The sequence below is a fragment of the Zalophus californianus genome, chromosome 11 (assembly GCF_009762305.2).
Source record: "Zalophus californianus isolate mZalCal1 chromosome 11, mZalCal1.pri.v2, whole genome shotgun sequence".
Lineage (NCBI taxonomy): Eukaryota > Metazoa > Chordata > Mammalia > Carnivora > Otariidae > Zalophus > Zalophus californianus.
Genome location: NC_045605.1, coordinates 110,603,290 through 110,620,693, shown reverse-complemented (window position 1 = coordinate 110,620,693; position 17,404 = coordinate 110,603,290). Strand labels below are relative to the sequence as shown.

Here is a 17,404-nt window from a genome sequence, read left to right as displayed (position 1 = left end):
ATGGTGAGCCTTCCCGGAGCAGTTAGGGGCCCGCAGTTCCATGGAGCCGTGTTGGCAGAAGGGAAGTGGAAGGAACCGCTCTGTTGGAACACAGATGCTGCCGATGGGCCAGGGTCCTGCGTGCGTCCAATTCCCCTTTCCTGGGACCAGAGCGTTCTGCGGCCTGGTTTATTCGGCATGACATCTGGGGCAGGTTTCAGAGCTAAGGACAGAATCCTCTCTTTCGGCCCCCAGACCCAAAGGGGGAACTCTGAGCCCTTGACTTAGAGTTTTAGTGGTTTCAAATTATTTACCAGGATCTTAAAAACTCGTTTAGGAAAACGGGCCCCTCTTGGTGCCAAGGTTTACTAGCTGGTTCCAGAGAGCTGAAGTCACTCTCCCTGGGTTTTTCCTAAGAAAGGAAATGTCTTCGGGATTTTTTCTTTTTATTCCTCAAGGTATTAAAATGCAATTTTATGTTATTTCATCATGTTGAATTTAATTCACGTACCTCCCCTCCATTTTCGCAGCTAGAACCCGATGGGTATTCAGTGTGTTCCCCGAGTGGTCAGTGTTCCCACAAGAGGACCTGTGATTTAACGTGTATGAAGGAAAAAGAAGGAAGAACAATCTCTTTATATAATAAGTTTCTTCTGCGGCACTGGGATTAATTACAAGCTGGATGTCTTTTTTCTTCTAAAGGACATGGCCTAGCCTGAATTTATTTATAAGCACACTAGGAGGTTGGTTCCAGGACAGGAGGGGTGGAGGAGGAGAGAGGGTTCTGCATTTCCTCTTCCTTTCCGTCCCGGAGAGAAGTGGGCACAGTGAGCGGCGTCAGAACCCGGGCTCGGGTGTCTGTGGGTCTGTGGCTCGTCCTCGACACTGGGAGGTGACACTGGGCAGCAGGGAGCCCCGTGGGACCGGGTGTGCAGGGGAGCTTTGCTTTTTGACGAGACAGCTCCGGTCTGTTGCTCAGAAATCGTTCCCCAGTGTGACACGTGGCAGCAATTTTAATGACATTGGGTATTTGGTTTCTCATGGAAGCTCATCAAAAAAAAAAATTCCGTAGAAACACCAAACCGGCTCCCGGCTTTAGGCCCCTCATGAGCATGCTTCTCATGTATGTCGTTGAGTTTACTAAGTTGTCTTCACTCGCTGCATACGGTGAGGTGTCATGGGTGTGGAAAGGTAAGCCGGGAGCTGCTGGGGTGCCTTCCTAGCCCGATCGCCACCACCGCCATTCTCGCTTTGCTTCTTTTGGGGTAAGACGTGGCGCTTCTGGGTAAATGCTGTCTCCTCGTGGCCTGTGGAAGCTGCCACTGGGGGTCCGTCAGCGGCAACTCCAGCAACGCGGTGTTTTCAGTTCTTGGTCCATGTCTCACAATCTTTGTTCTTTCAGACTCCTGGAAAAATGGAGAGTTGATGATATTTTACAGAGAGCAATGTAAGGTGAAGAAAAAGTGAGTGTGTTTAGGGGGCAAATGTAACTTAAAACTGCCCATTTTGGGGTGCCCAGGTGGCTCAGTCAGTCAGGCGTGTGCCTTCGGCTCAGGTCATGATCCCAGAGTCCCGGGATCGAGTCCCGCGTCAGGCTCCCTGCTCAGCGGGGAGCCTGCTTCTCCCTCTCCTTCCCACTCGTGCTCTCTTTCTCTCTCAAATAAATAAATAGAATCTTTTTTTAAAAAATGCCCATTTTGGGGTACCTGGGTGGCTCAGTTGGTTGTGTCCACCTCTTGATTTTGGGTCAGGTCATGATCTCAGGGTCATGAGATTGAGCCGCATGTTGGGCTCTGCTCAGTGGAGAGTCTGCTTGAGATTCTCTCTCCCTCTCCCTCTACCCCTCCCCCGCTTCTCTCTTTCTCTCTAAAATAAAATAAATAAAATCTTGAAAAAACCTGCCCATTTCACACACACCCCTGAATTAAGAAGATGGGTGTAGACTGCACACTGATCAGCCAGTGAACTTCTAGTCTATGCGTGTCACCGTGCAGACCATCCCCTAGACAAAAACGGTCTAACAACGGGGGGGGGGGCAGGAGAGGCACTTGGAGAGGGGATGAGAGGCTGTTTGGGGATGAGTGCTGGTCTGGTCGTGCCATGACATGTCGGAGAAAGTCCTTTTTCTCTCTGGATGCTGAGATCCTCAGACAGGAAAGCACCACAGGGGGTTTAGCAAGAGCAGGTGTGTGCCCGCACACCACCCCAAGCAGCACAAAAACAACTGTGCGATCAAGGTGGGCATCCTGTTGCTTTTCGTTGCTCTGTCCTTTCAGTTTTGAGGGTACGCTTGAGAATGTTCATAATAAAATCTTGGGGGTGGGGGAAATAAAGCCTTTGTGTAAAGATAAGGCTCAGAAAGCAATTTCTGCTCCTGCGTTTCCATCCCTGACAATTATGTCTACGTGACCCCCCGGCCCCCAACCTCATGAGCTCGGTAGACAGACCGTGTTGGCGGGAGAGCTTCACAAGCCGCCGTGAATGTCTGGATGTTTGCTGGAAGAACGCACGCGTCCGTGAGGAAGGTGAAGACATTCTGCTCAAGGTCTCCTGGGTTGAACTGTGTCCCCAAAATTCCTGTGTTGAAGCTCTGACCCCCAGCACCTCAGGATGTGGCTGAGCTGGAGCTGGGTCTTCAAAGAGGTGATTAAGGAAAAATGGGGTCACTGGGGTGGGCCTGATCCCATGTGTCGGGTCCTTGTAAGAAGAGCGGATCAGGACACAGACACGCACGGAGGGACAGCCCCGTGAGGACCCAGGGAGAGCACGCCGTCCACACACGAGGAGCGAGGCCTCGGGAGGACCCCGCCCTGCTGACTTCCAGCCTCTGGGACCGGGAGACCATACGCTTACACAGTTTAAGCTGCCGCATCTGTGGTATTTGCTGTGGTGACCTGAGCTGGCTTCTACACAAGTGTGTGGTGGTCTCCGTTGTCCCTTCCTTCTTCGGTCACTGTCTGCAGAAAATGGTGCTGGATTTCTGCTTCCAAATCACATCTCATTATTAATGTCTCTCACACAGCTCTTTGCGAGCGAGGGGGCTGTGCCTACACCGAGGTGCTAGAGATCTCCTGTGGCCAGAGCCCCGGCAGGCCATGTGCGCGGCACCTGGCTGCAAGCCCCCAGGCTTTAAGGTCTAACGTTTGAGGTCTGCCTGTATGTGAGGGAGAAATCCAATGTCCTTGAGCTCTTACCGCCTGCCTCCTCATCTGGGAGGCAGCAATTACGGCGGCGCTGCTTAGGTGTGCCGTGAGGATTCAGTCAGATGCTGCCTTTCGATGCCTGGGGAGCCGGGGTGCTGAGCAATGTGCCGTTCCTGCTGTGAGCTCCAGCACGAGGCTCATTGTTGTCACAGCACGGTGGAAGGCAGCCTAGGAGCGTCCATAATCCCTGCGATTCAGTCTCCGCCCTGGGCGCCCAGGACGGAGAGGCGTGTAGAGGCGTCTCCCTGCCCCCCCAGTGCTCATGCCTCTCCAAATGATGGTCCCAACACGAGCTGCTCACTCCAAGGTTGTTTCTCTGCAAACATCGAAAAACCCTTTGCTCTTTATCAAGATTTCCGGGAGCAAATAGTGTCCTTCAAAGCCGGTGCTATTTCAGAGGAGAAATTTGCATTTTATTGGCAAATCCGTCTGGGAGGGGGTTGATGCATTTGGTCGATGTGAAATAATTACCTCCCATTCTTTGGTGTGCAATGCTAAACTTTTATGCTTCTCTCAGATGTTTTTTTATGGCTTTTTTCCGGCTTGACTACCATAAATATTCTATACGGCAGAGGGCTGGGTAATGCTGTGCAGAAGAGTTTTCTGCATAAGAGGGGGTGGCGGGGTCATGCCCCCTCCCCCCCCCCCCCCACGGAGCTGGGAGGATGTTCACCGGGCTGGAGTTTCCATGCTCAGCTGGGGCTCCGCAATTCAGATGAAGGTAGACCAGCTGGATTGTCCTCTGACTTTGCCTACTGATTGGATCACAAACTTCTAGATGTTGAAGATGGCTTTTCTCCTTACCTATGAACTCTCAGCACCGACCACAGGACTCAGTGTCTCCCTTGTGACCAGGGAGTAATTCAGGTGTCAGATCTCAGCTCCCGGGGGCAAGGGGGGTTGAGGGGCAACTCACAGACATCGGTGCCCTGTTTTGAAAAGTCTGAGCCATGGCGGAGGGGGCATCACGCAGCACCAGGAGAACAGAGAACCTAGGGGAAGCAGGGCCGGGGGAGACCGGAGGGAGGAAAACTCACCCCCACAGGCAAAGTGAGCTGGTTGGCCCTCACTGAAACTCTCTGCGGATCTATTTTATCCTTCCTATATCAGGCAGCCCTTTCAAAGAGCTTCCTGGAAGACCCCAGCATTGTGTACACAATACCCTCTATGGGCTCAGGCCATCCACCCGCCCACCCATGTACCCACCCATCCAGCCAGCCAGCCCGCCCCACTGGCACCTGCCAGCCTTCCTGCATCCTTGGGATCCCAGTGGCCTGGTCACCATGGCAGAGGGCCCTGGGGGCGCCGGACAGTGGGTGTGATGGGCTCTCCTCCTCACGGTGGTCTCAGCACCAGCCTCTCAGGAGGGCCTCCTCAGCAGGGACAGAGGTCCCCATCTCAGACGTCGCGGCTGACACCAGCAGGGACAGACATGCTCCCTGTGGCTTGCCTGGGGGCCTTGGCCTCCCTGCCTTTCCTTTGAGACACAGAGAAGTCGAGTCCCCGATGCCTTGTGTCCCACAGTTCTTGGTTAAAAAGTCTGTAGAAGGCTGTGACTCCGTCCCAACGGTGGGTGTGGAGCTGAGAGCCAGGGTGACTCAGAGCGGAGGGGACCGGTCTGGTGTGAATGACCAGTGTGCTCCAGAGGTGGCCGTCTGCTGCCCGCGGTCATGGGCCATGGCCCAGAACGGGCCGCCCGCCATCGGGACTCCTTCCCTGGACGCAGGCCTGCCAGCTCCAGGGCTTTCTCTTCCTTACCCCTGCAGGGGCCCCGGCTCCAGACTTCCCCCTCTGCCATGTCCATCCTGCCTGTCGTGCGGAGAGACTGGCATGTTCTCCTCATCACCCATCGTCCACCGAACCCCCTGCAGCCCCTGCCAGGGCGCCTTCTCCCGGTGCCCCTGCCAGCACCCTCTGCGTGTTCTCAAGTGAGGACGGAAGCAGGATGATGGCTTAAGAAAGGAAGGGGTCGGGACGAGCCTCTGGTCTCTCCAGATCCAAACACCTGCTGCAGGTTGGACGCCTGCATCTCATGAGGGTGGTGTGCAGACGGCTGGTCCTGGTCTGTGCTGTTGAGTTGTTCTTCAGCCCAGGGGTCGGGGGGGGGGGTGGGGATGGGGGAGAGGGCGGGCAGGTGCAGGGAGGGGGGTGGGGGCAGGTGCAGGGAGGGGGGTGGGGGAGGGTAGGGGCTCGCGAGCCAGGAAGGCCGTGGTTCTCCTGTCTTCACACCCTCCCCTCCGACTGCGAGGTAGTGTCCCATCCTTCAGGAGAGTGCATTTGTGTTCCCAGATCACTGTCACTGCAGAACATTCTGTGGTCCCCGGCCAACGCAGCCTGCCCAGTGTGGCTGGTCGTACGCCCTTGGGGACGGTGTGTCCTCTCGTCTTCCTTGTGCTGCTATTCTCTGCTAACGTGCCTGACCTCTGTGATTCCATTACGACTTAACTTTCTTTTTAAATGCCATAGTCAGTGAAAACTATTTATAGATGTACACGGTGCTGTGATAATTAGGTAAAGATTCTGGACTGGAATGGCGTGAGTTAAATGTCTTGGCTTCAGCACCAGCTACCTGTGTGATGTCAGGCCAGTTGCTTAACCTCTCTTTGCCTCGGTATTCTCACATGTCAGGCAGAGATAAGGGTGTCCACTTCATAGAGTTGTTAGGATCAGCGGGGGTCTATCCTTATAAAGCTCTTGGAGCAAACTGTGTCCATTTAAGTGCTTGATATCTCTGTATTATGGTTTTTATTATTAATATTGGCGTGTATACCTGTAAGCAAGGAAAACCTTATTTATGCAACCAGGCCAGCAGCCACAGGCTTGCCGGATGACGTGGAGGCGCTGCCATCAGACCTGGTCCCCTCTGCATCCTCCCGTAGAGCATTTACCGGGACTCCGTGATGTGCCGAGCCTGGTGTGGGCAGCAGGGATGTCTCCATGGAGCAGGACAGCGGGTGGCCCCTTCCTGCAGGAGAGGACTGTCCTGGCCCTGACATCATCCAGGAGAGACAGTTGGGCAGTTAACGCGAAGGGATGTCTGGATTGTTCTCACTTGCATTGTGGGCCCAGATATTTTGGCCGGAACAGGGCACGTGGCTTTGTAGCTGCACGGTTCACTCAGTTTATAGCTCTTAAAGTGCTTTTGGGGGGAGAATAGACTTGGACTTGCTGGTTTCTGGTCCTTTCTGGAGTTATTTTCAGCAGCGGTCCCGGGTGTGCCGCGCGGACGTGGGCGTGCACTTGTGTGCGGCTGATCGTGCGTGGAGGACCTTTGCCATGAGCCGCGTGCCGCTTACACCGCGGTAGTCAGTAATAATCAGCACCTGTTTTAGGGCTTGCCATGTGTCAGGCCCTGCTGTAACCCTATTGATGCGTGTCTCATCAAATCCTCACACCGAACCCACTTCACAGATGACAGAACTGAGACCCATGGATTAACCCTCATGCTCAAGGTCACCCAGTATAGGTCTGGCAGCCTGGGGCCAGAGCCCTTCACCTCTAAGCACCTGTCTGCCAGTCTCACATCGGGCACGGGGCTGGGGCCGGTCTGGACGAATAGGGGAGGTGGGGGACAGGTTCTCCCCAAGGGAGGGGGCACATTGGGCGACCGATTCTCTGATTGAAAGTCCCTGCACACAGCTTCTCCCTCAACACCTCCCTGCCTCCCATCACCCCTGGCAGAAAGGAGCTCTGGGGACTGGTGGTACCGGGAGGCGAGTGGCCAGAGAGGGGTATGCCAGGGCTGCCCTGCTAACCCGGAGGGTACTCCCTGCTCCTGTGGGCGTTGTCTGAGGCCTCCCCACCCCGCCCCCATCATCCCGGCACTCCTGTGCCTCAGGGGGAGATGGCTCTTCCAAAGCCCAGGCATCTCTCCAAAACCCGCTGGCCTGTTCAGGTGCATCATCATGTTCCATGGTTGACCTTCTTTCCTGCTGGTCCACACAGGTGCATTTTGCCTTTTTTGTTTAATCACGGTAAGATACACAAGCCGGAAATTTTGCTGTCTTAAGCTGTTCGGTGGCATTCAGTGCATTGCTCTGAAATCATCACTACCATCCGTCTCTAGAACTCTTTCCATCTTGCAGAACTGAGGCTCTGTCCCCAGGGAACACTAGCCTCCGTCCCCAGCCCCAGCGCCCACCGTCCTGCGCTCGGTCTTTATGAATCTAGGGACCTCACGTGAGGGAGGTCCTACAGGATCTGTTCGTTTGCATCTGGCCTGTTTCATGGCGCGTCCTGTTCTGCAGGTCCGCCCCCATGGTAGCAGGTGTCAGAATTCCCTTCCTTTCCAGGGCTGGATGGTGTCCACCGTATGATAGCATTTTGCTCCTCCGTTCATCTGTCGATGGGTGCTGGGGTGGTTCCACCTTTGTGAGGAGTGCTGCCGTGAACATGGGCGTGCGGATAGCTCTCTGGTCCCTGCTGTCTTCATCGGCTCCGGCTGTCGGAACGAAAGCCCACAGACCAGGGGGCGGAAACAGCTTATTTCTCAGAGTTCTGGAGGCTGGAATTCCAACATCAGGGTGCTGGCACGGCTGGGGGCTGGTGAGCGTCCTCCCGTAGTTGGGAGGGGGGCGGAGAGAGCGTCTCTGGTACCCTCCTCTTGCGAGGACACAAACCCTGTGACAGGGGTCCCACCCTCATGACCTCACCTGACCCTAACCACCTCCCCAAAGACCCCACCTCCAAATACCATTCCCCTGGGGGTCAGGTTTCAACATAGGAATTTGGAGGGGAGGGGAGGACGCAGATATTTCGTGTGCAACACGAAGACCCCACCCCCGGGACCCCAAATTCATGTCCTCCTTGCATGTAAAATATGTTGATTTCACCTAACAGCCCAAAGAGGCTTAACCTCCTTCCAGCCCCGTCTCTGAAGTCCAAAGTCCCGTTTAAATATCATCCAACTCAGGTACGGGTGAGACTCAAGGTGTGGTTCATCCTCGGGCAAAGTACGTCTCCAGCTGCACACCTGCGCCCCAGCTGTGTGCTCCCGGTGTGTAGCAGCGAGACCGGCACGTGGGAGACGTTTCCGTTCCAGAGGAGAAAATGAGCAAGAAGAAAGGGTGTCGGGTCCCCAGCAGCCAGCTCCGCGAGGCCCGGTGCGCTGGCCCACGGACCCGCAGGGACGGCGGCCTCCCCCTGGCGCTGCAGGGGTGTCCCACCCCCACGGCTTCTGGTGAGACCCAGGCAGGGGCCTGATAGTGTCTGAATCTCCCTTTGGGGTGGTTTCTCCCCCTTGAAGGATGGTACACGTTTGCAGCCCAGGAACCCATCCCGTCCAACTACTCGGCCCCCCAGCCTGCCTTCTTTACAGCCCGGCTCCACGCCCTCGGCTCCCACCGTGGTCTCTGCTCCTGTCATCCTGCATCCTCTGTCCGGCCTCACCGCTCCCGTGGTCTTCTCTTGCTTCATTTTTTGCAACGTGGATGGGCTGAGGCTGTCCCCCTGTCTTCGGGTTCTGGTTCCGTTGCGTTTAACCATTCCTCCTTCACTTTACCCAGTTGACCTCTCCTCGGTTCTCGCTCCAAGCAGCTGGAGGTCACGGCCTGCTCCACCACACTGCGTAGAAATCTCCTCAGCTAAATTTCCAATTCATCGCTCCCACATTCTGCCTTCTGCAGATCCGTAGGACGCAGACACAAGTCGGCCAAGCCATTTGTGACTTTCCTCGAGATTCCATGTGCGAGCCCCTCGGAATGGCCTTGACCGTCCGTGCCCCTCAGACCGCTCCCAGCTTCTGCCCAGCACTTCTCAAGCAGCTCCCACGTCAGTGGCACCTCAGCCCAGCACCCAGATCTGCACTCGCGGGATCCCCAGGGAAACGGAGCCAGTAGGATGCACGTGTGCACACACAGAAAACATGCACATGCACACCTGCATCAAGGGTTATTACCAGGGTGGCTGAGGAGTCTGGGCGTGAAGCTGTAACAAGCCAGAGGCCCCAGGCAGCAAGGGTGTAAGTCTCGGCTGGAGAGCCAGCAGGCTCAACCTCAGGAACAGGTAGCACTTTAGTCTGCATCTGAAGGTCAGAAGGCCCCTACGTGCTGGCCCAGCCGGCTGGCAGGCATCTTCCCTCCCAGTCAGCTTGTTTGTGACCCTTCGACTGATTGGATGAGGCCCACCCAAGCTGCTTGGCCGAGAGTCCGCTGGTTCATCCAGAAACATAGTCACAGACTGGCCACCCCCCCCGCCCCTCCACCCTGTGGCTCAGTCAAGGTGACACCTAAAACTTAAGCATCATACCTGCGTTCGGGCCCTTTGGGTCTAGAGCCGGAAGTGGGGCTGCTGGACCAAACGGGAACTCTGTCCTACCCCCTGAGGCGCTACAAACCGTTTCCCACTGCGGCTGCGCCAGTGGACACTGCGCATGGCCCGCCACATTCCCCACCCCTCTGTCCCTGCCCCGCGTCCAGGGTCCACGCTCGGAAGCCTGGGTTCCGGGTGGGCGGTCGCCGGAGGAGCATCATCTACCTGATGGGTCCAGCCCTGCTTCTGTCTCTACAGACCGGGGCTGCCCCTGGAATGGTCTTTGCCTTCCGCCTTCTGCCCGTGCCCCCCCTCCCCCGGCTGGTGTAGACAGGGGCAGCCACGGCGGCATCCTTGGAGGGCAGGGAGCTGTAGGAGGCAGTGCCCAGGAGCCGAAACCAGCGTCACCCCCGAGGGCAGGGCTCTGGGGCCCGTGGTGTCTGCGGCATCGGGCACGATGCTCCCGGGCAGTAGGCCTGATGGCTGGAGACACATCTATTCAAGCAGCTTCTTGGGAGGAGCTGGCTCCCGAGACTGGGGGCTGGCAAGTCTGAAATCTGGAGAGCCGGCTGGAGACTCAGGAGTGGACGCTGCAGGACTGAGGCAGGATTTCTTCTCCCGGAAATCAGGTTTTGCTAATAAGGCCTCCCCCGCCCGCATTGTCACGAAAGCCATCGGACCGTAGATGTGTGTGTCTGGAGGCTGGCACCCGAGCTCCTGGCTCCCCCGGGGGTGTAGACCATGGCCTCTGGGCCCCAGGCCTCCTGTCTGGGGTGCTGGGAGCCCTGCCGGCATGGGTCCTGGCTCAGGTCTCGCCGGGGGCCTCCTGCCTGGCTTTTCTGCTTGAGCCCGCAGATCTGTAGGGCCAGAGTTGGGACCATTTCCCATAGGTGTTGGTTCTGGTGTTCTGCACACACGCAGGCTGGAATTTTTCCTGCCAGACTGAAATCTGATGAAGAGCTTCGGGTACTTTTTGGTGGGGTCCCTTCCCCCTGCTTCTGGGGAGTGGCTCGCATCTAATCAGAAGGATGGGGCTCCCGGGCGTGCCTGGCGGGAACACGGGACATGGGACTGGGGGCTGTGCCGTGGTCCCCGCGGGGGCTTCTGGGCAGAGGCATGCTCTTTTGTGGGTTCTTGTGGAACGAGAGCCTCAGCTGGTGACACAGCCAGGGGCTTTGAGGGGGCGAGCGCGGTGTTTGACTCTGAGGGTCTGGGGCCCGGTGGATGCCGCGGCTGCCTTTTTATCAGTTGTGACTGACCCCGCCCTTTGTGGCAACAGGGATGGGCCTGGAGGGCATTGAGCTAAGTGGAGTGAGTCACACAGGGAGACAAACTGTCTGATCACCGAGGTGTGGAATCTAAAAGCCCCACCCACAGGAAGAGAGTTCAGGCTTGTGGTTCCCAGGGTTGGGGGGCCCGAGGGCGGGGGGGGCGGTCAGGTGGTCGAGAGGCACCATCGTCCAGTTGGAAGGTGAACCGTTCACGGAGGTGTGGTGTTCAGTCCAGTGCCCGGAGCGGACGATGCCATACGGTGTGCTGGAAAGTTGCCTAGCGAGTAGATCCCAAAAGCTCTCATCACGGGGAAAGAAGGTTTTTGTCACTGTGCGCGGTGACGGATGTTGACTGACCTCATGGTGAGCTTCCTGCCATCTACATACATCAAGTCCTTACGTCATGCCCCTTAAACTCACACAGTGCTGTGTGTCAGTTATATCTGAATGAAACTGGAGAGAAAGGGACATCTCGTGCTTTAAAGCCGGGGGATTGTGACGGTGCGCTTGTGGGGCAAGGCCGTCGGTGGTGGGGACGTGTGCCAGCGCCGAGACTCGTTAACGCGATGTCTGCTCTCTTAGGTGGCAATCATCGCGGGCAACTTCGAGCTGGCAGAGTACATCAAGAACCACAAGGAGACGGATGTCGGTGAGTAGGCTCGGGGAGGAAGGGCTCCGCCTGGTAAGGAGACGCTCCCCACCTTCTCTGATCCTCACGAGGCTGGCTCGGAGTCCGCATTTAGCAAAACCTAACCCAACGCGTGGTCCTGGCCACTTTTCCATCTTCGTTCTCACGTACCCGTCCCTCCCGGCACACGGCCCACGTAGGTCACTGCTGTGCCCCTGGTGAGTCAAACGAATTTGCGGCTAGCTTACGTGGGTTTGTTGGAAGATTCTGCCCTGTGCACGCTCCCATGTAAGCTAAGAGATAGTAGCTAAACGAGGTGCAGCAGAGACTCAGTGGCCCCCTCCGACCCCCGTCTCTGAGCCCATTCCTCTGCCCCGTGGTGCTCATGACCGTTCCCCTTTCTAGTACCCCTTGTGCCAACCAGGAGGACTGTGTCTGGGGCTCCTCCCCTGCCCCGTCGCCCTGCCGGTGGCTGGGCCCAGTCCTGCATCTTGGAAGAGCCCACTGGCCTGTTTCCGCCGGCCCCGGGCTTGCAGAGGACCTGCAGCGGCGAGCAGTCCCAGTGGACCAGCAGCGGTGAGCTTTCGGACACGGCGCCAGTCCGTGGATGGGGTGGCGCCCGGATGGCTACTGTGTCTCCTACTGCCTGTGGCCCTCGCCCCGTGTTTGCTGCTGGGGGCGAGGGCGACCACGTGTCAGGCTGTCGAGTCTTTATCGTGTTCAGTGTGTGGCCGGTTCCCGCCCTGAGTCTGAGACTCTCACAAGGGTGCGGAGCCAGATGCTTTGCTTGCGTCATCCAGCCCCCCAAGCGGAGCATCCGGGCCTCCCGAAGGCCCGCCTGATGCCGGCATGAGTCCCTCCCGAGAGCCAGGGCAAACCGCTGCGTTGGTCTGAGACCCGGGCCTCCACCTGGGCCTCACCAGCAGCTCCGTGAGCGCACCATAAAGATCGCTGACGTCACGTCTGCCACGCCATGTAGGGAACGGGCTGAGCCTGCGCGGTGCCCGCAGCCCCCTTCCCCCTTCCCGCCACATCTCCAACACAAGAGAGCAGTGTGGGGGGGATGGGTTTGCTTTGAGGTCTGAGAGTGTTGGCTGCTGGGCACATGGCCCGGGAGGGGCAGGGAGCATGGGCAGGGGTTTCTGGTGGCCCTGCCGGCCTCCTGAGCTGAGTGGTCTGTGGTGGTAGCAAGCCTGGGGCTGCCCTCCTTACTGTTCTGAGCACGGGCCTTGATGGGGCCGCACGGCAGAAAGGATGATGGGAGGTGGACCGAGAGACCCCTGGGACCCTGCCTGTCCCACCGCCAGTATGAGGACCAGTCACTTCACTGTCCTCACGAGCTGCCAAGTCCCTTGAGATGCCAAGCTGATTTTAAAACAAAGAGTAGGGAGATTCCTGATTGTCTCCTCCAGCTGGAGGTGGAATGATCTTTCCTGTATGGGATGCAGACAGCTCTGGACCAACTGAGGGTTTTTTTTTTTTTTTTTCTGATTATGAACAGAGTACCCGTTGGTCTGGTGAATATGTTTTAATCACTACTCAGCCATTCGGACCTGTGACTTATTTAAACTCCTAAGGGCAGCCCCTCCTGAGTCGTGGGGATGCCGGCCGCAGGCTTGTGCAGCTTCCGTGCTTCATGGTGCTGGGACTGAGGTCTGTGCCTTCACAAGACCACCAGGGGCCCCCCGAAGATGCAGGGTCAGCTTTTACGGTCAACCGAGGCAGGAGTCAGCGCCTCTCAGTACCTGTCTTGTGGGCTTTTCCGCTGTGTGTCCCGCGGGGACGGATGGTAAGGAAATCTGTGCTTCCTGCAGGGTCCCTTCAGCACTTCCAGGGAGGGAAAAAAGAGGCCTCTCCTTTCCTCTCAGTCTCCTGATGAAGGATCTGACTGATCGAGCAAACTAGCACCAGAGCACACAAAGCCTGTGGGTCCTTTGTGCGCATAGATATCCCTTAGTGCACTGATTCCCAAAAGCTGTCCACTGCTTGTAAAACCCCATTCAGCCCTGTGTTCGCTGACCCTCTGGGGCCACCCTTGCTCCTGGAGGGGAGCAGATGCCGTGTGTTGTGGGGAATCTGGGAAGGACAGTACCCCATGGTGTGCAGAGGGTAGATCCTGTGCAAGAGGGAGGAGCCCTTGCAGGAGGGTGGATCCCATGCAGAAGGATGGATCCTGTGCAAGAGGGAGGATCCCGTGCGGGAGGGCGGGTCCCGTGCGGGAGGGCGGGTCCCGTGCAGGAGGGTGGATGGATGCTGTGTGTGGTGGGGTCTAGGAGGGGCAGCATCCCGCGCTGTGTACAAGGGCCATGCCTGGGAAGGCTTGCAGCTCAGGGTGTGCAAGCTGCTCCTCCCCCATTCAGGAGGCATCCCATTTTAGATGGCGTTCCTGCAGGCCCCCATCCTCACCCACGGTCCAGAACAAGCATCCACCTGGGGAACTGATGGTTTCCTCCCCACGTCCTGACTCCTCCTTGACGTCCACGTTCCACTCTGACAACTCACTCTGCCCACCAGCAGCACTCCTGAGCCCCAGGATCATGGGGAGAGCTTGCAGACCCAGGATGCTGCCTGGTAGCGGCTCTCAGGGCCAAGGGACCCAGAGCGGGAGAGACAAGGACACGCGGGGTGAGGGTCCCCTCCACGAGGTTGCCCCTGGGGGAGGCCTGGCTCTGAGACCTGAGAGGTGCTCCAGTGCCTTCCCGTCTGGGGAAGTCCTGCGTCCTGAGGAGAGCCATCTGCTTCTTGCTGCGGGAGGGGACACCCCTTTCCCTCTGTGGTTTCACACACTGTGCCATGCTGGAACCTCCTGAGAACGGCCCTGGGGTACCTGAACCAGCCAGTACCCGAGATGGCAGCCCTGTCACCCCTCGGTCACTTCTTTCCATGGTGACTCTTCATCGAGCACCTTCTCCCCTACAGGCCCTATGCCAATTTGGGGATTGAGAGACCTTGGTCCGTCCGAGGCCTGGCCCACTAGGAGGTGTGGACCACCGGGGCTAATGCCCTCCTTGCTGCCCTGCCCCGGATTCTGGAGCAAAAGACCCATGCAGACCCCACGGCCCCTTCCAGAGTGGGACAGACTACCAGGCACATGACTTCAGAAGAGTAGACTCTTTCCTGCACTTTCCCTCTTGGATTGTTGCATCTGCTCGTTTCCCCATGTCCTGGTCGCGTGCCACCCTGGCCGCTTCTCGTCCCCCACGTGTCCCCCAGTGCATCTTCTGGGCTCCTGGCAGTCGATCCCCAAGACAGAGCTTGGGACCACCCCATTCCTGTTCCTGGCTTGGGTCGTCAGCCAAAACCTCCAGGTTCCCCGGTGCCCAGCAGCACCTGCCCAGCTTTGTAGAGCACAGATGCCCAGAGCCGCCCCGCAGGGAGCCTGACTCAGTGGCCTGGGGCGGCCTCTGCAGGCCCCATCTCATGTGCCTCCAGCGTGCTGAGGCTGGGCATCCAAGCGCCGCCCCACCTCTGCTTCCCAAGGCCCTTCATCCCCGGCGGGCTGGTTCAGAATGTGAGGACAGGCCATGTGCTAGTGTCCTGGGGCCGCTGTCAGGAGATGCTCCAAGCTGGGCGGCACAGAACAAGCGAGATGTATTCCGCCACCGCTCTGGAGGCCAGACATGCAGAGTCAAGCTGTTGGCAGGGTTGGTCCGTCCGTGCCTCTCGCCGGTTTTGGTGGTAGCCGGGTTGTCGGTGTGTCTCCTGTCCCTGGCGTGGCTGCATGTGCCCTGCTCTCCGAGTCTGTCTCAAACCCCCTCTCCTTTCTCAGAGACAGCACAAGGCTACCCTACCCTCAAGGGCCTACCCTAAGTCCAGGATGTTCTCGTCTTGAGATTCTCAGGTTGATTCAGGGATTGGGATGCAGGCATGTCTTTGGGGCACGTCAGCCACCATCAAGGGCAGTCACATGGCCGCATGACTGTCTCTTGGAGGCTCTCCCCTCTGCAAAGCCAGGCGGCGTCGGCCTTCCCCGCAGTGCCGGCATGTAGTAGGGCCTCAGTAAATGTCTGTTGGGTGAATGGCCCCCCACTGCTTGTGTCCCCATTCTAAGCTCCTCTCCTCTCTGTCTCTTCTTGAAAAAAAAACCCACTTTCCTGGCACCTGGTCACAGGTGTTGGGGAGCAGAGCGCGTGTTATGGGCACATGAGCTCCTGGATCGGATGTGCTTGCCGGAGTGTTGTGATGGGTGCTCCCTCCCACACATGGTCAGAGTCCAGGGGCAGAGCTCATGGGGGCACGGAGAGAGGAGACGTGGGCAGTGGGTTGCACAGGCCTCTCGGCCCTCCCGCCAGGTGGTTCTGGAGCCATGCTAGGGTCTCTAGTGTGCTGTTGGTCAGGCTCTGTGGCCACGTGGCTCTCCAGTTCCAGCTTTGGTGGCTCAGCTCCCTGACCCCCATCCTCGGGACCTGCGAGGGTGCTGTCACAGTCTGTCCAGATCAAGGCCACTCCTCTGTCTTCTCCTGGACTCTGGGGTGGCAGGTGTCCCGTACCCGAGGGCTTCAGCGTGTCCCCACGTGCCCTTTGTCTTTTTTTGTCCACCTCCAGAATCGTGGTGGGGTTGCTGGAGAGGATGGGATGGGGCTGTGTTTCTACTTGATGATCTGCATTAAATCTTGACTTATAAGCTACCCCAAGGTGTCAGAGAAACATTGGAAGACGGGGATGTGTGTCCTAAACTTGAGGCTGGCAGCCCTTGCCTCTGGGTCGGGACCAGCCCACGATGCTCACCCACAGAGTTTGTCGATTAGACACTCAGTGGGGCTGGGACACTATTTTGGAGCACCAGCCTCACGGGTCAGGAACCCGGACGGAGGGGATGAGGGTAAGCCTCCCCTTTGTCTGCATTGCGTTGCGCTGCATTTCTGAATGTAAATATGGTGGAAGGATCCCCAAATTCCAAGCTGAGGGTGGGGACGTGGGGTCGACTTTGATGTTTCAGAGCGATCAAACTGCAGCACAAAACATTTTCCTGACTTCCCTAGTCGGCGATGCCTTCCTCAAAAAGCCCCTTTAAACCATCAAATAGTCACCCCCCCCTTCCCCCCGACTCAGCGCGACAGATCCTTTGTTTTCCGGACACCACCAAGAAACCAGGGCACTTAGGACGCTCCGATGTGGCTTTTGGGGAAGACGGGAAACAGGTTGAAAAGCAGTGAGGTGATCAGCAGGCACTCCGAGGTCTGTAGCATCCGGAAACGGGTCTGGAATGCCGTGTGGTTGCAGGTCTATCCCTTTAAAGGGGAGATTGCATCTTGTCGTGAAACATTCTGCTCACATCCCGGCTAGCGTGCATGCTATCGACTGGTGCTGTGGCTTTTTTTTTTTTTTTTTTTTTCTTTCTGAACTCCCTTCCTCTTTTAAAAAATTAAACGCGACCTCCGTTTGGTTATTTTATGTGCTGACTCGGAGAAAGTGATGGTTTAAAAGCCACCGCAAGCACCAAAGTTAATCCCTGCTTGCTGCCCTGCAGGGTTGAGCTGTGGCTGAGCACATGAGACCACCGGGTCTTCCAGGCTTTGCCAATGGGGCGTTTGTGATGGCTTCTGTAGGACGGCGGTCCCCGTAGCAAGGCTCCCGGGGAGCTGGGGAGCTTGTGTCCGAAACGGTCGTGCAAACATTAAGCATGTTGCAAGCTGAGAAGCTTTGCACTGGGATAACCTATTTTTCCCAGTGTTTGTGATTTTTGTGTTTTGCCCGGCTTTGTGGGGAGATGCTCTGTCAGATGCGCTGAATGGCATGGGTTGTTCTTCTTCAGCTGAACAAGGTTTGTTTTCATACATCTTGTCCTTCCACAGCTATGGAGAGAGAAGCGAGGGGGTTTTGTTTTTCAAGAGGAAGCACATTGAGCTGGTGTGTGAGTCTGGGTGTCTGGTTAGCCGACTCAGGACGACTTGGTTACTGTTGCTAGGTTTCGAGACCGCGTGCCTGTGTAATTGCGCTTCCGATATGTATAGATGTTGGGCGGGGGGGTGGTGTTTTCAAACAGATTTCTGAATGTAATATTTGTGGGGGGGGGCAGTGTTGTGAGACAGGCTGTAAAACCCACGCTGATCTTTTATTAAAAAAAAATAAAT

The 17,404-nt window shown here is 57.2% G+C and overlaps 1 protein-coding gene across 1 annotated transcript in view; it reads left to right on the top strand.

Moving 5' to 3' along the window:
• The window catches only part of SHANK2 (SH3 and multiple ankyrin repeat domains 2), a 504,408-nt gene that overhangs the window by 170,860 nt on the left and 316,144 nt on the right, over positions 1 to 17,404 (top strand). Inside the window, 1 exon segment of the mRNA XM_027580403.2 lies at positions 11,285 to 11,351. Within this exon segment, the coding sequence (XP_027436204.2) occupies positions 11,285 to 11,351 (67 nt within the window).